General features: G+C 48.0%; 1 protein-coding gene across 1 annotated transcript; it reads left to right on the forward strand.

The window, feature by feature from the left end:
* The first annotated feature begins 7,381 nt into the window (after positions 1-7,381).
* LOC124664921 lies at positions 7,382-10,576 on the forward strand. Its single transcript, XM_047202335.1, has 6 exons — positions 7,382-7,692; positions 8,758-8,878; positions 9,241-9,362; positions 9,466-9,587; positions 9,664-9,823; positions 10,107-10,576. The coding sequence occupies exons 1-6, from the start codon at positions 7,382-7,384 to the stop codon at positions 10,114-10,116; spliced, it is 846 nt and encodes a 281-aa protein (XP_047058291.1). The 3' UTR covers positions 10,117-10,576.
* Positions 10,577-23,738: the final 13,162 nt, after the last annotated feature.

Genomic DNA, 23,738 nt, shown 5'->3' on the forward strand with positions numbered 1-23,738 from the left:
TCGCTGTTTTTGGTTTCGAAATCCTAGTAACGAAATATTCTCGGAATTGGACGAAACGAAGACCCGGGGTCCTATTTTTCCACGGAGCTTCCGGAAGACCGAAGAACACACGAAGTGGGGCCACGAGGTGGCCAAACCATAGGGCGGCGCGGCCCGGGTCTTGGCCGCGCCGACCTATGGTGTGGGCCCTCGTCCGGCCCCCGACTCGCCCTTCCGCCTACTTAAAGCCTCCGCCGCGAAACCCCGAGGCGAAAAACCACGATACGGAAAACCTTACCGAGACGCCGCCGCCGCCGATCCCATCTCGGGGGATTACGGAGATCTCCTCCGGCACCTTGCCGGAGAGGGGATTCATCTCCCGGAGGACTCTACACCGCCATGGTCGCCTCCGGAGTGATGAGTGAGTAGTTCACCCCTGGACTATGGGTCCATAGCAGTAGCTAGATGGTTGTCTTCTCCTCATTGTGCTTCATTGTTGGATCTTGTGAGCTGCCTAACATGATCAAGATCATCTATCCGTAATTCTATATGTTGTGTTTGTCGGGATCCGATGGATAGAGAATACCATGTCATGTTAATTATCAAGTTATTATACATGTGTTGTTTATGATCTTGCATGCTCTCCGTTTCTAGTAGAGGCTGCGGCCAAGTTTTTACTTTTAACTCCAAGAGGGAGTACTTATGCTCGATAGTGGGTTCATGCCTGCATTGACACCGGGACGATGTGATGAAAGTTCTAAGGTTGTGTTGTGCTTGTTGCCACTAGGGATAAAACATTGGCGCTATGTCCGAGGATGTAGTTGTTGATTACATTACGCACCATACTTAATGCAATTGTACTGTTGCTTTGCAACTTAATACTGGAGGGGTTCGGATGATAACTCTGAAGGTGGACTTTTTAGGCATAGATGCGGTTGGATGGCGGTCTATGTACTTTGTCGTAATGCCCAATTAAATCTCACTATACTTATCATGTCATGTATGTGCATTGTTATGCCCTCTCTATTTGTCAATTGTCCGACTGTAATTTGTTCACCCAACATGCTTTTATCTTATGGGAGAGACACCTCTAGTGAACTGTGGACCCCGGTCCATTCTTTAATACTGAAATACAAATCTGCTGCAATACTTGTTTTTACTGTTTTCTCTGCAAACAATCATCTTCCACACAATACGGTTAATCCTTTGTTACAGCAAGCCGGTGAGATTGACAAACTCACTGTTCCGTTGGGGCAAAGTACTTTGGTTGTGTTGTGCAGGTTCCACGTTGGCGCCGGAATCTCTGGTGTTGCGCCGCACTACATCCCGCCGCCATCAACCTTCAACGTGCTTCTTGGCTCCTCCTGGTTCGATAAACCTTGGTTTCTTTCTGAGGGAAAACTTGCTGCTGTGCGCATCATACCTTCCTCTTGGGGTTGCCCAACGAACGTGTGAAATACACGCCATCAGGGAGCAGCGTTCGTCGGAGGGACGGCGGCTGGCGTCAGTGGAGGCGTGCGGGCCACCTCGCTGTAGGAGCGGGAGCTCGAGGCCTCATCGTCGGAGCCGGCCCATAGGTACTCGCTGGCGAGCCGGTGGTTGCCGACGTCGGAGCTGGAGGAGGACATGGTGGTGGTGGGGAGCTTGGAGGTCTACTGGGGCGCCGGCGAGGGGGAGAGGCGGCGGCGGCGCAGGGCTAGGCTAGGGGTGGGAGGGTGGGAGCGGAGAGCCATCTTTCCATCCTCTGGACATGGATATATGAAAGTGTATGATTAACTATATCATTGATAATCATCAGCTTCGACTGAAATTGCAAAAAAAAAAAATCAACGGGCTCAAGAGATTTTGGCTAAAATTTGAAGATCGAACTAAACTGAAACAGGTATTGGACTGAACTGCCCTAGTCCAGTGCGTGGGCACTGTGCAACGACCAACGGGGGAGAATGTCACTTACCGGCGGAGGTGGCGAGCACGGAGATGGTTGGCACTTTGGAGGGCAGCGAGGAAGAGAGTTTTCTCTACTCCAGTATTTTTTTTGGGAAGCGCTGACAATCCTCCGGAGGCTAGAAACAGCGGAACCTCCGAGTCCAGCGCATGACACGTGTCCAACTGCACCATACACCCACCAACAAAGGAAAAATTGAAAAAACAACCCCGCAGCACTATACTACTGAACTCCGCTTGCATAGGTAGCGCTGCAGCCCGCGCAGCACCGCCGGTCTCGCCGGATCGCCGTCCTTGCCGATAGCACCACCGGTCTCGCCGGATCGTCGCCGTCCTTGCCGAAAGAACCGCCGGCGAAGTCCATATCTCCGCCTTCGAGCTTGCGACCCTGGCGCACCGCGTTCAGGCTCCCAGCACTCAACACTTCAATGGCAGCATCAGCACCCCCTGCACGCATGCGGTGTCGCTCATCGCCGGAGAGCAGCACCGCCTACCGCGCCATCGTCGGAGAAGACACCCATCACACCACTGTTTCTCCCTTGCAGCACTTGCGGCATGCGATTGCAGCTCCTAGCAACGCCGTTTGCAGCTCCGGCGACGACCATTTGCAGCGCCACCGGTCGCCGTTGGTAGCACATAGAAGCACCATTTGCAGCGCCGCCGGTCACTGTTGGTAGCACAAGCGGCCAACGTTGGTAGCACCTCCGGCCGCCCTTTGCAGCTCTGGGCACGGGGGCTTGAAGCTCTGGTGGCCGCCCTTTGCAGCGGCGTGACGCGCGACGAGCTGCTGCAGCGACGCCTCCGCTCGTGGGAGCATGTATTGCCTCCTGTGGGAGCAGTGATGGCTGCCCATGGGAGCAGGCCCGGCTTCACATTAAAGCATCGACGGCCAAGCGTGGGAGCAGGTCCGGCCGCCCATAGGAGTAGCGCCTCCCACTAGCACCATCGTCGGTGCTACCACCGACTGCCGCAGATGCTGCGACCCGCCGCCACCGGTGCTACCATCCGGAAATGCAGATGCTGCGAGGCTCCGCCGCCGGTACTTCCAGCCAGCCAGTCCAGCAGCATCATTCCGAAGCTGAGGGGCTGACGACGAGGTTGAGGCGCGCGCAAGTCTATCGAAGGTCATGGAGTTGCCGAGCTCGATCTCCCCTAGGGGATTGGGACGTCGCCGCCGCCGGTACACACGAATTTGGGGGCGGGGCGGAGGACGGTGAGGTTGCTAGCTCGCGCTCGAATTTGGAGCGGAGCGGGCAGACGTCATTGAATCAGTGGTGAGGCTCGACATAGGCACTGAAGAGAAGGGAGAGGCGGAACGTGTGGAAGAGGATACCTGCGAAACGATAAGGCAACGTGGGTGGGTCCCAGACACATCGCTACCAGCCACGCGGGTGGGTCCGGACGGCGTAATTCGGCCCAGTCGCGCCCCCGGTTCCTCGTTTTCGTCCGGATTTGGGCCTAAATTCATCCGGCGATCCCACGCCATCCCCGGCCCCCCGGGGAGCGCTCGGGGACTCCGGACGAAACGAAAGCGCGGGAAATACCGAGGAAACTTCCCGCGCGTCTGGTGGCCCCAACTTGTCGGCGAGAGAAACCGATCGTCGTCCTCATCGCATCGTCTTCCGCGCGCTGTAAAGCCTGCCGCCGGTCCGCATTCGCCGGCCACGCGGCGAGTTAATGTCGTCGTCTTCCGCGCACGCATCGTCTTCCGCGCGCACTAAAGGCTGCCGCCGGTCAGCTCGCCGCGGACGCGTCGCATTCCACGCGGCATTCAATTCCCCGCGCCGGCCCGCGCCTATATACGCCGCTCCGCTCGCCGCGAGGCGTACCCCGTGCACCACTCTCCCTCCACTCTCCCTCTACTCTCCCGATGGCGTTCTACGACGACGACGGCGCAGCCAACAACGGTTTCCCCCGCCGGTCGCTCCACGCGTGGGAGGGGCACCTCCTCCACCAGGCGGGGTACCCCTGCCCGCCGGACACGAGGCCTCCCGGCGGCGGCTGGCGGCTAAGTGCTGGCGGCGTACCAATTCCACCGCCGCCGCGGGGCCACGCCCTCGACGTCGCCATCGAGGAGGCTCGGATGACGATGACGGATGAGGAGCGCGCCGAGCCACGCCACCACCCCGACAACTACAGGGCGTGGAACTCGTTCTTCCTCCAGCGGTGGGAGCGGGAGCTGGCGTCCTACGACGGCCCGCCGCCTCCGCCTCCGCGCAACAACGCCGCGGGCCGCCGACGTTGCTGGAGCGCGCCGGAGAGGACGCTGGCGAACGTGCAACGTGGGTGGGTCCCAGACACATCGCTACCAGCCACGTGGGTGGGTCCGGACGGCGTAATTCGGCCCGATCGCGCCCCGGTTCCTCGTTTTCGTCCGGATTTGGGCCTAAATTCATCCGGCGATCCCACGCCATCCCCGGCCCCCGGGAGCGCTCGGGGACTCCGGACGAAACGAAAGCGCGGGAAATACCGAGGAAACTTCCGCGCGTCTGGTGGCCCCAACTTGTCGGCGACAGAAACCGATCGTCGTCCTCATCGCATCGTCTTCCGCGCGCTGTAAAAGCCTGCCGCCGGTCTGCATTCGCCGGCCACGCGGCAAGTTAATGTCGTCGTCTTCCGCGCACGCATCGTCTTCCGCGCGCACTAAAGGCTGCCGCCGGTCAGCTCGCTGCGGACGCGTCGCATTCCACGCGGCATTCAATTCCCCGCGCCGGCCCGCGCCTATATACGCCGCTCCGCTCGCCGCGAGGCGCACCCCGTGCACCACTCTCCCTCCACTCTCCCTCTACTCTCCCGATGGCGTTCTACGACGACGACGGCGCAGCCAACAACGGCTTCCCCGCCGGTCGCTCCACGCGTGGGAGGGGCACCTCCTCCACCGGGCGGGGTACCCCTGCCCGCCGGACACGAGGCTTCCCGGCGGCGGCCGGCGGCTAAGTGCGGCGGCGTACCAATTCCACCGCCGCCGCGGGGCCACGCCCTCGACGTCGCCATCGAGGAGGCTCGGATGATGATGACGGATGAGGAGCGCGCCGAGCCACGCCACCACCCCGACAACTACAGGGCGTGGAACTCGTTCTTCCTCCAGCGGTGGGAGCGGGAGCTGGCGTCCTACGACGGCCCGCCGCCTCCGCCTCTGCGCAACAACGCCGCGGGCCGCCGACGTTGGTGGAGCACGCCGGAGAGGACGCTGGCGAACGTGCAACGTGGGTGGGTCCCAGACACATCGCTACCAGCCACGTGGGTGGGTCCGGACGGCGTAATTCGGCCCAGTCGCGCCCCCGGTTCCTCGTTTTCGTCCGGATTTGGGCCTAAATTCATCCGGCGATCCCACGCCATCCCCGGCCCCCGGGAGCGCTCGAGGACTCCGGACGAAACGAAAGCGCGGAAATACCGAGGAAACTTCCCGCGCGTCCGGTGGCCCCAACTTGTCGGCGAGAGAAACCGATCGTCGTCCTCATCGCATCGTCTTCCGCGTGCTGTAAAGCCCGCCGCCGGTCCGCATTCGCCGGCCACGCGGCGAGTTAATGTCGTCGTCTTCCGCGCACGCATCGTCTTCCGCGCGCACTAAAGGCTGCCGCCGGTCAGCTCGCCGCGGACGCGTCGCATTCCACGCGGCATTCAATTCCCCGCGCCAGCCGCGCCTATATACGCCGCTCCGCTCGCCGCGAGGCGTACCCCGTGCACCACTCTCCCTCCACTCTCCCTCTACTCTCCCGATGGCGTTCTACGACGAGGACGGCGCAGCCAACAACGGCTTCCCCCGCCGGTCGCTCCACGCGTGGGAGGGGCACCTCCTCCACGAGGCGGGGTACCCCTGCCCGCCGGACACGAGGCCTCCCGGCGGCGGCTGGCGGCTAAGTGCTGGCGGCGTACCAATTCCACCGCCGCCGCGGGGCCACGCCCTCGACGTCGCCATCGAGGAGGCTCGGATGACGATGACGGATGAGGAGCGCGCCGAGCCACGCCACCACCCCGACAACTATAGGGCGTGGAACTCGTTCTTCCTCCAGCGGTGGGAGCGGGAGCTGGCGTCCTACGACGGCCCACCGCCTCCGCCTCCGCGCAACAACGCCGCGGGCAGCCGACGTTGGTGGAGCGCGCCGGAGAGGACGCTGGCGAACGTCCTCGAGCACATCGAGGGCGGCAACTTCCCGGTGCTCACGATGCCCCCTCCATCGAGGCCATCGGCGAGCCGCCGTCGGGAAACGTCCGGCAGCCACGGCGCATGGCTGCCGGCTCGTCGTCTTCCGGATCGGCGCCGAGGTCATCCTTGGCGCCGGTGAAGAGGGAGGAGGCGACGTCGCCTTCGACGCCGGTGCGCGTCAAGAAGGAGCCGACGTCTCCGCCGCCGACCGAGAGGGCGCAGCAGCCGGCGCCCTCGTCATCCGCGACCAGCCTTCCGCGCCGCGAGCGGCCGGAAGAAGACGAAGAAAGAGGCCGCCGCAAACCGGCTCGCCGAGGAGGAGGCGAAGCGCGCGGAGGACGCCGCGATGGCGGAGGCGATCGCCGAGTCGCTGCATGACATGGAGGAGGAGAAGCGCGCGGACGACGCCGCACCGGAGTGGGCCGGGCGCGGCCGGGAGCGCCGGGAGGCGGAGCGGCGGCGGCGGCCGCCGGACCTGGCCGCCGCACGCCAACTCGCCGCCCGCGCCGCTCCAACCGCCAACGACGATGTCGCGCGCTACCGCCGCTCTGCGACACCTCCATCCGGCGTCGGCCGTCCCCGTCGTCGACCTCGAGTCCTCCTCCGACGACCGGTACAAGCCATCCCCGGCCGGGGAGACGCCGGCTAGGGCAGCAGCAGCCAGGCCGCGCAGCCGAAGGGGAACGACGACGGCTCCGACGACGACGGCGGCGACTACACGGTGTTCTACCGCCATTTCGGCATGTAGAGCGCCGTGTTTTAAAATTAGCGTTTGAATTCCCCTAGCCGAATTCGAAATATAGTCGAGTCGGCCTCTATGTATGAACTCCGCCCGTAATATAATAAATATCATTAAATTTAGTCTATATTCACCCGTTTTTAGCCGTAGTTTGTCAAGTTTCCGTTTTTTAAATTCGCATCGTCGACTTCGCCTGGGCACGCGGCTAGGAAACTACTACTTCCCACGCCAAATCTTCCTCCAATCCAGACGAAAATTTCGCCGGATTTGAGCGTGGGGAGCGCCAACGAGTGGGATGCTCTCACACGCTGAAGCCGGAGGTTGCGAACGACGCGTTCCTCCGGAGGAAAGCAAGCCTTTTCCATTTTTTTTTCAGGGGAAGCGTTATCACTTTTTATTTTATTTTGAGAGAATCACTTTTTTTAGTGAATTCAATAGAGTAATCCCCACGCATGAAGGCCCATACAAAGAAGGCGGCCCAAGACCAGAAAATCTAGGCCTGCAGTCTCAGCCGCAGCCACGGCTTGCTTCCTACTGAGCACCGGCCACAAGCAGAAAGCGCCCGCATCGGCATGCATCTCGCCGCCGACTACCCCCATCGCGCCGGCGGCGGCCGCCTCGGCCTCGGCCCCCTCGCCGCCGCCGTGCTCCGTACCGAGAACCGTCGCCGTGCGATCGCAGGAGGCGCCGTCCTCGCCTCGGCGCTGCTGCTCGTCGCCACGCCACGCCTCCCCCACTCCCCGGCGCTCCACCTCTTCGCCGACATGCGCAACCTCCTCGGCGTGCCCAACACCCTCAACGTGCTCACCGCCTACCCGCTCCTCCTTGCCGGAGTACCGGGACTCGTCCTCTGCCTCTTCGGCAGCGGATGCTTTGGCATCAGGTGCGCCGTGCCCTTTCCTTCCCCTTTTGCGCATACCTGCTATCTGCTGAAATGTTTAGCTTAAAGAACTAAACAAGTGCATACTTTTTTTTCTCTTTCATAATATGCACCATTTCCGGAACTTTGTTGACTTTATTTGAAAATGGGAAGCGGAACCAATGTGTCAAACTCCCAGTAGCAGACGCTGAACAATATTAGGAACGAGGCACATCTAATCAATTATGCTTGATGCCTTAGGACAGAGTTCGTAGTGTGTACCTAGAAATTACGAGTTCATTAGTATCGCTGAAAGGGACGGTCTTGATTCACCATGAATCGGATGAGCCTCTAGCTCCACCAATTGAGAATTTGAAATAATGCTCGAGTTAAATAAGAATATCACTGGCCCAGTGAAAATTGAAGTGTTTAGCTGTTACATTGAAAAATAAACCATGTTTTCATAGCTACTGCTGGTTTTATTGGTGATGTGCATCAGCTTTAAGAATCCTTTTTTTTTTAAACGAAGGCAAAAGCTTTGCCTTATGCATTAATTAAGAAGAAGGTGCCCAGTTTTTTAGAGGGAAATTGGGCAAATACAAACAGGGCCAAGCCCACCCAACAACAAATCAATAGGGACACGCCCACCCTCACCGATGACACATCGGAGACCACAAACCGACGCCAACCACACAAACACAACCAACGGCGAACGGCTCCACCAAACTAGCTTTAAGAATCCTCACTCTTACAGTATACTCAAATATGGGTGATGATTTAAATGCTCAGTTAAGATGTGTTTGGCTGAAAACTTACTGTTTGCAGAAAAAAAATCGTTTAATGCACAACTAATCACCTATTCACCTTGTGTCTTGCTGCCTAAAAAATTATGCTATAACTATCAAATGAACAAGCCAGAATAAAATGATAGTGTGCTCCTTGCATTCGGTTAAAAGTTTCATAGAGGACAAATTTGTAGCTAAGATTTCTTACTTCAAGAAACCTTGTGTTCTCGTGTTCTCTTGAACGTGTCAAATGAATTGTACTGGTGTTTGATAAAATCTATGTCACTTTCTGGAAACTATGTAGTTTAAGGTGGGAGGCCTTGGGATGGTTCCTCTTCTATGCTGGGAATGTATGTGCAGCATTTGGCTCAGCTTACTATCACCTCAAGCCAGATGATGACCGGTTGATTTGGGACAGGTTGCCGGTATTCTAAACATTTCCTCTTTCTGCCATCTCCTGTCTGCTGTTTAGTTATTATCATTAACTCGTATTTTTGTCGTGAACTTATGGAGTGAGTTTACTGATAGTTTAACATCTCAATTACTGTTTATGTAATTCCTTTTCAAAGAATGCAGTTGTCCTAGTTACATTTTTACATTTTAAATCCTAGCATTAACCATAGGCGAAAAATATCTGTATCTGGGTTTCCGTGTGAGTTTTGATCTGAATATTATTGTGCTATGTATCTGATCTGGATATTCTGTTGGTGCATAAACCAATGGGATCAATGAATTTCTACTAACCTCTTGGGGATATGAATGTTTACTGGATGCTCTTGCAATGCAGATGATGATGTCAGCCTCCTCACTTTTGTCTATATTAGTAATTGAAAGAGTTGATGAGAGGGCTGGGTTATCTTGTTTGATATCACTCCTGTCTCTCTTACTCGTGAGCACTGCATGTGAAAGGTATAGACAAGTGTGACTCGTTGAGCTTTTTTGTTCTAATGTTGGTATCAAATAGATTCTGAAAATGTGTCCTATCCAATGTCCTGTTCTGGCTGGTTTGCAGGGTTCTTGATGATATGCGTCTTTGGGTTGTTTTAAACTTGGTTCCTTGTGTTGTGATTCCTGCAATGCTATTCTTGTTCCCACCAAAGTATACTCACTCAAGATTTTGGTTTCTTGCTACGGGTAACAGTGAATACTCTAACGCATTGGGATTTACAAACCTTGAGAAACCCTTATTTGATTGGCATCTTTGGTGCAGGCTTTTACCTACTGGCAAGATTTGAAGGCCTTGCTGACAGAAAGGTTTACAGTGTGAATAGATACTTCATTAGCGGTCATTCCTTGGAGCACCTTTGCTTTGCCATGGTTACCTTGATACTTACTGTGATGTTATCCTTCAGAAATATAAAGATCACCAGGTACCAATTTAACCAATGTTCATTAGATTTAGATTCTTTGAAGAGCTGCATTATTGATGTTCATTAGATTTAGATTCTTTGAAGAGCTGCATTATTGAGTCACGGTGGTCAATTTTATTTGGTAACTTGTTAGGTTTTCTTACTTGCTAAGGTTGGTCCTTTCTAAAGTAGACAGTGATAACTTTTAAGTGCATATTGGGAAATGCCTCTAGTTATATATCGCATCTTCAAAACTCGAGCTATAAGCATCTGATTAATCTACAATTCTTCATCGTCTCCACAGGGACTCGTGACTATCGCCATACTGTTGCAGATTGTAACATCATATGTTCAGAGGAGGCCCTGCAGTGTCTGGATGAATCTGAAGAAACATAGATAGCTTTTCCATCTCCTTTTCATGGCGTGGGTGCCCATTGCTCCTCCTTCCCTGAAGTTTTCCAGATTGCTGATGGCAAAGACAGGGGCCGTGACATTATCTGATACGTGTGTTGATGTTGTGAGAATTGTTTGCGCTTTGAGGTTGTTAACTTGAAGATAGAAGAATTGTTGGACCAGTAGATCGCAATGTATAAATATTTCAGCTGTCACACAAGAATTATTGGCTAGCTCTGTTGATTATGCAAGAGGATTGCAACCTGTAAAGATTTGGGTATGTCTATGTCTCCATACATTGAGATTTTCTTAAAGCCTCAATGGATTCAGAAAATGTAACCTCAGTTTAGTGAAAAGTGATTTAGCAGAACCTTAATTTTTTGTTGCAGATTGTGATTTAAAATAAAGATTTCAATTGTCACGCAATATGTTTATTACTCCAGTAGTATGAGTCGGGAGGGTTGAACTGCGATGATAGTTGGGAGTGGGACCAACTCGTAGATGTACTGTCGCCTTGGAGCAGCCGCTTCTCGCCCGCGCAACCCGCAGCGCCCGCAGCTTGCAGGTCTTAAACAAGGAGAGATGCTCCATGCTCAAGTATTAAAAAGTTGCTACAAACGGAATATTTGTGCCTCTGGAAACCTTTTTTTTTTTTGGCGAAAGGCAGACATGCTGCTGCTTTCATTGATCATAGAAGAAAGAATACATGGTATGTGGTACAGGTACGCTAGGCGCAAGACAAAAAAGACAACCGAGCAAGAAGCCCCAGCTTAAAAGAAACAAAAAAAAAAGATGAAGTGGTTGTCGTCAGTCTGGCTCTCTTGGTCTATTCAGGAGATCATGCACAAGGATTCTTCCAGCAGCACACCAATCAGTTGTAGTCTCAATAATCTTGTAAAAAACCTGTGAAGGCGACTTTGACATTTGGTTGAAAATCCTATCATTGCGTTCCTTCCATAGCTCCCAGGAAACCACGGTGGCGATTGAATTGAACCGTCGCCTGGAAACCTTGTTCAACCCAACCACCTGCTCAGACCACCACTCATCAATGGACAAAGCCTTGCACATGTCAGTCCTAGGAACCAAAAGGCAGCGGTTGAAGACAAGACCCCAGATTTGATGTGCAAAGGAGCATCCAAGAAGGAGATGCAGCGCAGTTTCATGGTGAATAAAACACAAGGGGCAGAATGGATTGTGAGGCATTCCTCGCTTCAACAAATTATCGGCAGTGAGACACCTCCCAAGTACAGTGAGCCAGACGAAAAACTGGCATTTGAGAGGTGCATCTGAGTCCCAGATAGTGCGATGATAGTTGGTCGCAATGCTACCCTCAAACTGAATATTGTAGGCCGACTGGACAGAGAAAACACCATTGTCGGTCCATTTCCAAGTCAAAGAGTCCCGAACATCCTCCTGAAGCTGAACATTCTGAAACCTACTTGACATGTATGCGAAAAATGGTGGTCTTGAAGGCGCCTATTTGGTTTTCTGTACCATGCAAAAGTGAGATCTGAACTGTTGGAATTCAATGATGGGGGGATATGAGAATTCAGAAATGGCATTAAGTTATTTGGTGAAATGATTCTTGATGAGCTGCAACCTGACCAGGTAACTTACATTCCCCTCCTTTCAACATGCAGCCACTGTGGGACTAGTTGAGAAAGGAAAGTTCTATTGGTTTTGTATGATGACTGTTATGCCAGGGTTCAAGCACTACAGTAGAAGGGTGAGTTTGTTGGGTAGGGCAGGTTTATTGGTGGAAGCACTTGATTACTGATGAAATCCCCATTTGCCAATAAATGTCCTGGGCTATTGAGAATTCTGCTAAGCTCCTGTGTAGCATTAAAATATTTGTCCATTGGTGTTCTTGCTGCTGAACAGGCACTAGAGAAAGACCCAGATGACATGTCAAGTTGTCAACAAATATATTGCTTTCAAGCCTGGATACTTCTGCAGGAAAATGGGATGTTCTAGCTGAAATTTGGAGAAGCATCAGAAGAATCATAATTGAGAAGGAACCTGGATTGAGCTGGATTGAGATTAAAAGATGCTTCATATTTTCTCTGCAGATGGTGAATGACATACTCAGATAGATGACTGTCATGGAGAGTTGCTTAGCCTTAAGGCATGCTTGAACTCGATAGGTCTGAAAATGAATTGTTTCCAAGTGGCTAAGTTTACGTGAACCTATTTCAGTTAAAGATTATTTGACTTTCTTTCTTTGAGGACTGATGGTTGATGGAGACCCTGGGGTGAGCTATATTAATATGAAAAAAAAATGGTTAATGTGTTTGTGCTGATGAGTGGAAGGACCATAATGCTCTAGAATATAGTTGTGAAAATAAGTTGCTGCCAAGTGGCCTAGTTGCGCTGAACAGAGAATTTAATAGCTTTCCTCTGTCCTGGCTACTAAACTGATTTATGATAAGATCTTGAATGTAAGAGTTTTAACAAAAAAAAGAAGGAAAAAGATTAATCATTTTTTAGGTGCGTTAGTTGCTTCTAGGAAGGACATGAACTGATGGATATTAAAGGATACAGGGCAAGATATCCCAAATCCTACATTTAAATTATTCTAACAGAAAAAAAAAGTTCAGCTTAACTATGGGCGTGAGCCAGTGTTGCATGTGTCAGTCAAACCCTTCCAATCAAGTCAACCATGTAAGCTGCCTGAGGTTCAATAACGAAGTAGTACTAACTAGATAACCCATATGGGTATAACTTTGCTGCAGCCTACAGAGTTGACACAGAATTACATATAGACGAATCTACAAATTAACTAGAGCCATGCACCGTATTGTCCTCCTCTCTGCCGCAGTTGACTTCACGGACCAGGCCGGCGAGCACTCTTATTAAGGAGGTGTTCATTCCACAGCATCGTGTTCAACTCCTGCATCCTGGCGAAGTTGGCATCGTACTCGGGATCCTCCTCCTCATCCTCATCCTCCTCCTCCTCCTCCTCGACGCAGCCCAGCTGCCGGTTGATCCAGTCGCCGTAGCTTTGCACGAAGTCCTCCATGATCCTCTTGCTACGGGCAGCCATCTCCTTGTACATCTGCCTTCTTTCCTCGATCCACTCATCCGACTCGTTCAGGAGCCTCGCCTCATGATGGGATTTGGTTAACCATTTATTTTTTAGATTTGAACCTATTTAACCATTTTGTACGAAGGGATAATTAGGTTAACGATTTAGGTTATTTGGTTGGAAATGGTTAACCTTTGGTTATTGATGTTCGAACCATCTTATATTTACTAATTGAAGACTCCCTAGGAGACACCACGTTAATCCTAGAGGTTAAGAAATTTTGACCATCAGATTGATTTTTGTCACCGTTGGATGAAAGTTGATAGGCGTCCTCCCGTCCTACTCGCGCAAGTCGTCCTCTTCCTGGTATCTCCCCGTTATCGAAAACAAAAAAAGATTGAGGACGTCAGCTTATCCATGGTCTGGCGATGAAAAGTTCAATTTGCCATCCATCAAACCCCTCCGGCCGACCTCCGATCGATTTATCCAGGGCATGCTGCTGCGTCCCTGTAGCACCACTCTGCCCTCCATGACGTACTCTCTTTGATGTTTACTACAGCAGTGCAATCAATCGGAAGAAAACCAAGATCTGATCAAGAGTTGCACTAAGGTTCAATTCGTAATACAATCGATCGGGAGAAAAACCAAAGATCCGATCTGGACTGACAAAGAATCTTTTGCACCCAACGCATGAATACTCTCAGCTTTGAAGTTTGCATGATGATATGATCCAACATCTCTTTCTAGGCCAATGAATTTCAAGGTAATTATTTTGTCCAGCCGGTAATTTGAAGGATACGGTCGTCTTTACTGGCCGGAACTTTTTCCAGCAATTCGCTTGACCTGAGCACATCACTCACACATCATCCTACTACTACCGTCATGGATCAACTGATCTCAACTGTTGCTTACATCCAGGTGTGCTAACAGGAAAAGTGAACACAAGTATATTGATGTTTTTCTCCGTTTAGTTTGGGGGCAGAGCTGTGCTGGAGGTGAAGATGGGAAAAAATTAGAAGAAAGGATTGGAAAAGGTAAGGATATGAGGATGTCGAGCTGCCGGCACGTCGAGGTGACACTGGCGGCAGTATCATCTGGAGTTGAGCATGGGCAATGGAGTCTGCTAAATGGTAATCAGTGCCATCTTTCTTGATGTTTAAGCCTGGTAGTTGACCAATAATAATTCTGCACCTCTCATGTTTGGATCTTTCAATTATGTTGTTGCAAGGAGCTTTGAGACACTGGCGGCAGCTTCACCTGGAGTCGAGCATGGGCAATGGAGTCTGGTAAATGGTAATCAGTGCCATCTTTCTTGATGTTTAAGCCTGGTAGTCGACCAATAATAATTCTGCACCTCTCATGTTTGGATGTTTCACTTATGTTGTTGCAAGGAGCTTTGAGTTTATAGCGTATTTACGATTTAATTCATTTTTGAAAATTATACAGAATGATCAAGAAGCTCCTGCTACATGTGAAAATAATAAGAAATATTTAGATGGTCAAGAAGAGAAAATTACGCATCCAACTGTAAGATCACCCAGAAGGTGCAAAACTCTGAGCAATGAAAGACAAACGATCAGATAGAGAAAATTAATTGAAGGTGTGAGCTCTGAACCAAGTTTAGTATAAAGGATTTGGCATTATGTCAATTCAACTAGAATGTTTTCCTTCCAAAAACTTATATTGAGCTGAAGAGCCATCTACTTGCTGGATTTGGACACATCTGGAGTGCAATCTGAGTGTCTCAAGTCAGAATGATTAAGTACAATGCTTATCCAGGCCATCGAGAGAAGTGTGATTTATATCACAGGAAGTACTATTGATGTTTGGTATTATTTCACAGGCATGCTCTAACCTCAGCAAGAAATCTTTTGTCATGGCTCAACTGTACAAGAGGTTATTAAATTATTGTGAACTCAATAGAGACAAGCATACAATTGTAGTACGGGTAGTACTTACTCAAAAAAAAAAATCTATGCTTTCTCTTCTTATTTCTTGGATTTAACTATTATCTTGATATGCCAATGTTTTCTTACCAGAAATAACAATGTTTCTGTCAACCTTTTTTTCATGCGCAGAGGTGTTCACGTCCTATTTGTGCAGCAATTTTCCGTGGCGCTGGCTGGAATTGTCTCTCTGATTCAATCTCGAAAAGGTATAACCACAGACTATTTTAGGGACGATGGAGTTTAACTTAATTAGGATCATTGGTCGTTCATAGTAGGGACCTGCTAGATTTTGGTAAATTCGATTGCAAATAATCCAGCAAAACCTCAATGCCCCCGTTGTACTGAAATTTTTGGTCACTATATTATAATTTTGCAGAGCACCATGGTACATGATTATATAAGAGAAAATCAATTTAGTATGTTCAGAATCTTCATGCAAGAAGGACTAATTAACCAGTTACTAAATTTCAAGGTTACTTGAACGAGGTATGTATTTCTTTAATTCTACTTTTTGTCAAATTATCAAATATAGCATACACATATCAACAATCCACATTGTTAGAGCTATTTGTAGCTGCAGTGTAAGCATGGTGCTGCTGAAGACTCATACTTAAATTTTAGTTAGATATGCATGCTGCGAAAGCTAAAAGTCTTCTCTTTGTTTTCCGAGTGCAAATTGCAAATATGTTAACATTGCTCACCAGGTTCTCAATTAATTTTGTAACTTTGAGTCACGGTTGATCGAGTGTCATTGTTCCCGCGATAAAATATTCAATGACCTTTTAGAGTTAATTATTAAAGATTGGATGTTCTCACACACTTTTTTTTCTCAATTCAAAGTTTCATGTGTGATGAAACAAAGAAATTAAAGACATGACATACCGTAATTCGATTATTCTGCTACTTTTCCATGGGAAAGTAATTTCTCGGTTTTGAAACTCATAAGTGATAAAATCCATGGTTTACTAAATAAATATAGACTCTCAATAAATGGGTAGCCCCGTGCGATGCACGGGTTGACGACTAGTTTTCATAGCTAGCTTTCATGGTAAGACATGTTACAGCGCACGCACAGGCAGCTAGCTAGCAACGTACCATCCAGCAACGGCGGGGCGTTGTGAGCTGCTGCTGCTAAATCTCTCGAGGCCATGCCTCCCAACCTTTGTAGCAAAGCATCAGCTCGTGAGCGTGGGACGGCCGGCAAGAGCTTGGATGCGACATGCTGCGCCGCCGTGCTCATCCGGAATTTCGGAACTCGTCTAGCACTCGAGCCAACTGAGATGTTCCTCTTGTTTGTCTCCTGCATCACTTGTGTCGACCAACCTCATGGCAGCTCCTCGTCCTGCCAGCGCACGCACACGCTGGTATCTTGCACAATATATGTGCACGCCCGCGCAGCTAGCTTGCAGCAACGCAATAGCTAGCACAAACGTATCGGTCGACGACTGTGGTGATGAATCGTATAAGCGCAGGAGCACGGCAACCTGGACGAACGGGACAGGCGGCGAGCAGGCAGGCGGGCGGTGCGGCGACCTGACAGAATGGAACGGCTGGCGAACTACCGGCTACGCTAGTTATCGAGCCTCATGCGCTAGCGAGCAGGAGCGTGCAGCCAAGCCGAGCGGCGGCTCGCCGATTCGTCGGCGTTGTACAAGGCCGATGCTGGCAAGTCCACTTGCGTAGGTAGGTGCAAACCAGAATAACCATTGGTAAAAGAGGGACGAACCTAAATAACCAAAAGTATTCTTAGGTTAACCACCTGATCTTGGGCTATTTTTTAGGTTAGGTTAACCTAACCAATGGTTAAAGGGGAACCAAGTCCCATTTCTAGCCTCGCCATCTCGGTGATATCAGCGAGGTCCTCCGCAGCAGTCGGGTACTCATCGTTGGACTCATCAGCAGCCTGGATCGCGTCGGCCGCCTTGCCTGTCTCGGCCGGCTTCTTCTCGACGTCCAACGCCTCCGCCTCCTTATCACTCGCCGCCGCTGATCGAGTCTCCACGTCCGACCGACGTCTCCACCTCCTTATCTGCCATCGCTCCTCGACTCGGGGCGCCGATCGATTCTCTTGTTCCGTGGACTAGGCGAGGCCGCGTGGCTCGATATATCGATCGACTTATGTAGAGGAAGAAACCATACCCTACATCACGGGAACCAGTCAGGTGCCGACGATCCTGTGCTGACGGCAAAATATCGGCACCGTTGGCACAGGACTTGTTCCGGCCAGGTCAGCAGATCAGCCGTCGGCACATGAAGGTCTGTGTCGACGGCAACCGTCGGTACAGTTTCGGCCGTCGGCACAGCCTCTCCATCGTGACGGCGAACTAACAGCGTCAGGTCTGTGCCGACGGCATATTTCAGCCCTGTGCCGACGGCATCGGCACAGCTATTTTTCATTTTACCACATTAATCTTCAAAAAATCATAACTAAATCATTATAATTCAGAAAAATACAAATAATATATCAAAATTTTCAGAAAAATAAGTTCTATCTTGGAAAAATATCAAACTTGGAATATTTAAAATATCTCAAAGAACCTTCTCAAAAATGAGCTATCATATCCGATATTTTGTGGCTTTCACACAGAACAACCAATGTTATGAATAGAATCGCGGCATAGTTTGTGATAATGTGCCCATATTGTGCATATATGTGCATCTCGAGATGTCTTACGATGTTGCAGGAGGAAGTTTTCAAATTCATCGCACGAAATAACTATTTTCCATTTTTGGGTGTCGAAAACGGGGTGTTTTGTGAAGCAACCACCAAATTAAAGTTTCACATTGGTACCAACACATTTTTCAAAAATACTAGACCACATGAGATGGACAATTTATTAACCGGTGTATCTAGAACCTTTCCGTCCACCCCTCATGAAAAAGACAAATTCCTGCCGTATCGTTAGGAGGCCGACCAGATTTAAACTACAGGTACATGATATAATGCTCAAGATTTTTTGTAAAAATCATTTTTAGATTCACAACATGCTATTTTATCAGAGATCCAGTGCAAGTTTGGAGAGCCTCAGCCCCGGGCAAAGGAACTTCATGCCCGCCATTTTGAATATAGTTTAAAATGGGCATAAAAATTTCGAAAACGATCCAAACAATGTGAAACCTTCGCGTGGTGTCATATTATGTGTCATAGTTGCAAGGAAAAATATTAAAGTTGGAAAATTGCGAACATCACAAAAAATCCTTCACAAAATGAGCTATCATGTTCGAGGTTTCATGACATTTAGGTCAACGACCAATGTTATGGATAGAATCGCGGCATAGTTTGTGATAATGTGCCCATATTGTGCACACATGTGCATATTAGGATGTCTTACGATATTGCAGGAGGAAGTTTTCCATTTCATCGCACGAAAAAACTATTTTCCATTTTTGAGGTGCCGAAAACGGGGTGTTTTGTGAAACAACCACCAAATTAAAGATTCACATTGGTACCAACACATTTTTCAAAAATACTAGACCAACTAAGATGGAAAATTTCTCAACCGATGTATCTGGAACCTTTCCGTCCACCCCTCATGAAAAAGATAAATTCTTGCCGAATCGGTAGGAGGCCGACCAGATTTGAACTACAAGTACATGATATATTGCTCAAGATTTTTTGTAAAAATTATTTTTAGATTCACAACATGCTATTTCATCATAGATCTAGTGCATGTTTAGCGAGCCTCAGCCCCGGGCAAAGGATCTTCATGCCCGCCGTTGTAATGCTCATGAATTTTTGGTACATGATCTAATGCTCATGAATTTTTGAAAAAATATTTTTAGATTCAAAATATGATATAGATGTCATATTTGGATTCCTCTCATTTTTCTAATCGATTTAGACATATTATTTGTCAAATTCTGATTTACAGATTTAAAGATATTAATTATTCCATATTAAATAAAAAAGAAAAAATCATTTTATTGTCCATTTGAATTCAAGATTAATATACTTATTCTCGTAGTTTATGTAGGTAATTGTTTGGAATTCAAAAAATAATGATGTGCAACATCAAGTAATAAGGGTTAATAGTATTGATATGGTATTATTGTCAACAAGGTGTCATTTCTTTCATGGAATCTAGTCTAAATGGAACCGAGGGGGTGGAGTAGTGTGAGGACGGCACAAACCTGTGCCGAAGGCAAGGCAAGCTGTGCCAACAGCCTCCGGCCGTCGGCACCTTGACTGGCAGACATACAAATTTGGAGCAGGCCGGGTCGGAACCCAACTCGCGTATGTGAAAGGACACGGATGTTGCCTAGAGGGGAGGGGTGAATAGGCGGTTTAAAACTTTTATGAGATGGGCTTAACAAATGCGGAATAAAACAAGCGTTTACTTCGTCAAGCCCAAATCCTATATACTATGGTTCACTTATGTGCACCAACAACTTATTCTACGCAATGGTTCACCTATGTGTACCAACAACTTATGCTAAGCAATACAAGCAACTATGTGATAGCAAGATATATAACTTCAAGCACGATGGCTATCACAAAGTAAAGTGCATAAGTAAAGAGCTCGGGTATAGGAATAACCGAAGTGACACGGAGACAACGATGTATCCCGAAGTTCACACTCTTGCGAGTGCTACTCTCCTGTAGAGACCTCACCTTTTAAGGTGCCGATCTCTGTGCGTATCTGTGCTAGTCCCTGGATCAATCGCTAGCACACACAGTACAAGATGTAATACCAAGATACAAAGGTCTTTATTACATCGTATGATCCAGTAATTACATAAAGGATTACAAATTGCATAGCATGAGTCTAGCATAACATCAGAGTTTTACAACGAACAAACATAGACAGCATGGAGTCCTTTGTCTTCATGTGCCTGATACGTCTCCGACGTATCGATAATTTCTTATGTTCCATGCCACATTATTGATGATATCTACATGTTATATGCACATTTTATGTCACATTTATGCGTTTTCTGGAACTAACCTATTGACGAGATGCCGAAGGGCCGCTTGTCGTTTTCTGCTGTTTTTGGTTTCAGAAATCCTAGTAAAGAAATATTCTCGGAATCGGACGAAATCAACACCGAAGATCTTAGAATCCCCGGAAGCATCCAGAACACCCGAGAGTCGCCAGAGGGGGAGCACAGGCCCACCAAACCATAGGCCGGCGCGGCCAAGGGGTGGCCCGCGCCCCCCTATAGTGTCGTCGCCCCTTCGACCTTCTGACGCCGCCTCTTCGCCTATATAAAGCCCCTCGACCTAAAACCTCGATACGGAAAAGCCACGGTACGAGAAACCTTCCAGAGCCGCCGCCATCGCGAAGCCAAGATCTGGGGGACAAGACTCTCTGTTCCGGCACGCCGCCGGGACGGGGAAGTGCCCCCGGAAGGCTCCTCCATCGACACCACCGCCATCTTCATCAACGCTGCTGTCTCCCATGAGGAGGGAGTAGTTCTCCATCGAGGCTCGGGGCTGTACCGGTAGCTATGTGGTTAATCTCTCTCCCTATGTACTTCAATACAATAATCTCATGAGCTGCCTTACATGATTGAGATTCATATGATGATGCTTGTAATCTAGATGTCGTTATGCTAGTCAAGTGAATTTTACTTATGTGATCTCCGGAGACTCCTTGTCCCACGTGTGTAAAGGTGACGAGTGTGTGCACCGTGTGGGTCTCTTAGGCTATATTTCACGTAATACTTATTCACTGTTATGAATGGCATAGTGAAGTGCTTATTTATATCTCTTTATGATTGCAATGTGTTTTGTATCACAATTTATCTCGTGTGCTACTCTAGTGATGTCAATAAAGTAGTTTATTCCTCCCGCACGGTGTAATGGTGACGAGTGTGTGCATCCGTGTTAGTACTTGGCGTAGGCTATGATTGTGATCTCTTGTAGATTATGAAGTTAACTATTGCTATGATGGTATTGATGTGATCTATTCCTCCTACATAGTGTGAAGGTGACAAGTGTGCATGCTATGTTAGTACTTGGTTTATTTGTGTTGATCTGTCATGCACTCTAAGGTTATTTAAATATGAACATCGAATATTGTGGAGCTTGTTAACTCCGGCATTGAGGGTTCGTGTAATCCTACACAGTTAGCGGTGTTCATCATCCAACAAGAGGGTTAGAGTATGCATTTATCTATTCTGTTATGTGAACAAAGTTGAGAGTGTCCACTAGTGAAAGTCTAATCCATAGGCCTTGTTCCTAAATACTGCTATCGCTGCTTGTTTACTGTTTTACTGCGTTACTACTGCTTGTTTACTGTCCTGGGCAAAGCACTTTTCTGGTGCCGTTGCTACTACTTATTCATACCACCTCGTATTTCACTATCTCTTCGCCGAACTAGTGCACCTATTAGGTGTGTTGGGGACACAAGAGACTTCTTGCTTTGTGGTTGCAGTGGTTGCATGAGAGGGATATCTTTGACCTCTTCCTCCCCGAGATCGATAAACCTTGGGTGATCCACTTAAGGGAAACTTGCTGCTGTTCTACAAACTTCTCGCTCTTGGAGGCCCAACACCTGTCTACAGGAAAAGGAGGGGCGTAGACATCAAGCTATTTTCTCGGCACCATTGCCGGGAGGAAAGGTAAAAGGCACTCATACTTCGGTTCCAGGTAACGAGTACTTTTCCGGCGCCATTGTGTTTGTGCTCGAAGCTATTTCCTTTAGATCCTGCAATTGCAACTTTTTGTTTCTTGTTTACACTAGTTAGGCATAATGGAAAACAACAAAAATATGAGAGATCTTTATGAACTTTATCTTGAATTAGGACATGATGTGTTTGAAGAGAGAATTAAAAAACCCATGGAACTTTATATGCATGCTAATGGGAATTTTATTAATATGAATGCTTTGAACACTATTGTTGCTAATGCTATGGAAAATTCTAAGCTTGGGGAAGCTGGCTTTGATGAGCATGATCTTTTTAGTCCCCCAAGCATTAAGGAGAAAATTTACTTTGATGATACTTTACCTCCTATTTATGATGATTATAATGATAGTAGTCTTTTGTTGCCACCTGTTATGGAGGATAGATTTGATTATGATTACAATATGCCTCCTATATTTGATGATGAGAATAATAATGATAGCTACTTTGTTGAATTTGCTCCCACTACAACTAATAAAATTGACTATGCTTATGTGGAGAGTAATAATTTTATGCATGAGACTCATGATAAGAATGCTTTATGTGATAGTTATATTGTTGAGTTTGCTCATGACACTACTGAAAGTTATTATGAGAGAGGAAAATATGGTTGTAGAAATTTTCATGTTACTAAAACACCTCTCTTTTTGCTGAAAATCTTAAAGCTGCACTTGTTTTATCTTTCTATGCTTGTTACTTTGCTCTTCATGAACTTGTTTATTTACAAGATTCCTATGAATAGGAAGCATGTTAGACTTAAATGTGTTTTGAATTTGCTTCTTGATGCTCTCTTTTGCTTCAAATACTATTTCTTGCGAGTGCATCATTAAAACTGCTCGAGCCCATCTTAATGGCTATAAAGAAAGAACTTCTTGGGAGATAACCCATGTGTTATTTTGCTACAGTACTTTGTTTTTATTTTGTGTCTTGGAAGTTGTTTACTACTGTAGCAACCTCTCCTTATCTTAGTTTTGTGTTTTGTTGTGCCAAGTAAAGTCGTTGATAGTAAGGTTCATACTAGATTTGGATTGCTGCGCAGAAACAGATTTCTTTGCTGTCACGAATCTGGGCAAAATTCTCTTTAGGTAACTCAGAAAATTATGCCAATTTACGTGAGTGATCCTAAGATATGTACGCAACTTTCATTCAATTTGAGAATTTTCATTTGAGCAAGTCTGGTGCCTCAATAAAATTCGTCTTTACGTGACTCGTTCGTTTTGACAGATTCTGCCTTTTTATTTCGCATTGCTTCTTTTGCTATGTGGGATGGATTTCTTTGTTCCATTAACTTCCAGTAGCTTTGGGCAATGTCCAGAAGTGTTAAGAATGATTGTGTCACCTCTGAACATGTGAGTTTTTGATTATGCACTAACCCTCGAATGAGTTTGTTTCGAGTTTGGTGTGAAGGAAGTTTTCAAGGGTCAAGAGAAGAGGATGATATACTATGATCAAGAAGAGTGAAAAGTCTAAGCTTGGGGATGCCCCGGTGGTTCATCCCTGCATATTTCAAGAAGACTCAAGCATCTAAGCTTGGGGATGCCCAAGGAATCCCCTTCTTCATCGACAAATTATCGTGTTCCTTCTCTTGAAACTATATTTTTATTCGGTCACATCTTATGTACTTTACTTGGAGCGTCTGTGTGTTTCTATTTTTGTTTTTGTTTGAATAAATGATTGTGTGGGAGAGAGACACGCTCCGCTGGTTCATATGAACACATGTGCTCTTAGCTCTTAATGTTCATGGCGAAGGTTGAAACTGCTTCGTTAATTGTTATATGGTTGGAATTGGAAAATGCTACATGTAGTAATTGGTATGATGTCTTGAATAACTTGATACTTGGCAATTGTTGTGCTCTTGTTTAAGCTCTTGCATCATATACTTTGCACCCATTAATGAAGAAATACATAGAGCATGCTAAAATTTGGTTTGCATATTTGGTCT

The sequence above is a fragment of the Lolium rigidum genome, chromosome 6 (assembly GCF_022539505.1).
Source record: "Lolium rigidum isolate FL_2022 chromosome 6, APGP_CSIRO_Lrig_0.1, whole genome shotgun sequence".
Taxonomy (NCBI): Eukaryota; Viridiplantae; Streptophyta; class Magnoliopsida; order Poales; family Poaceae; genus Lolium; species Lolium rigidum.

Excerpts from the sequence above, each read along its gene's own strand:
- LOC124664921 (XM_047202335.1), top strand. The coding sequence starts at position 7,382 with ATGCATCTCGCCGCCGACTACCCCCATCGCGCCGGCGGCGGCCGCCTC. Across the intron at positions 7,693-8,757 it reads AGCGGATGCTTTGGCATCAG|TTTAAGGTGGGAGGCCTTGG; the intron begins GTGCGCCGTGCC and ends GAAACTATGTAG. Across the intron at positions 9,588-9,663 it reads ATTTTGGTTTCTTGCTACGG|GCTTTTACCTACTGGCAAGA; the intron begins GTAACAGTGAAT and ends TCTTTGGTGCAG.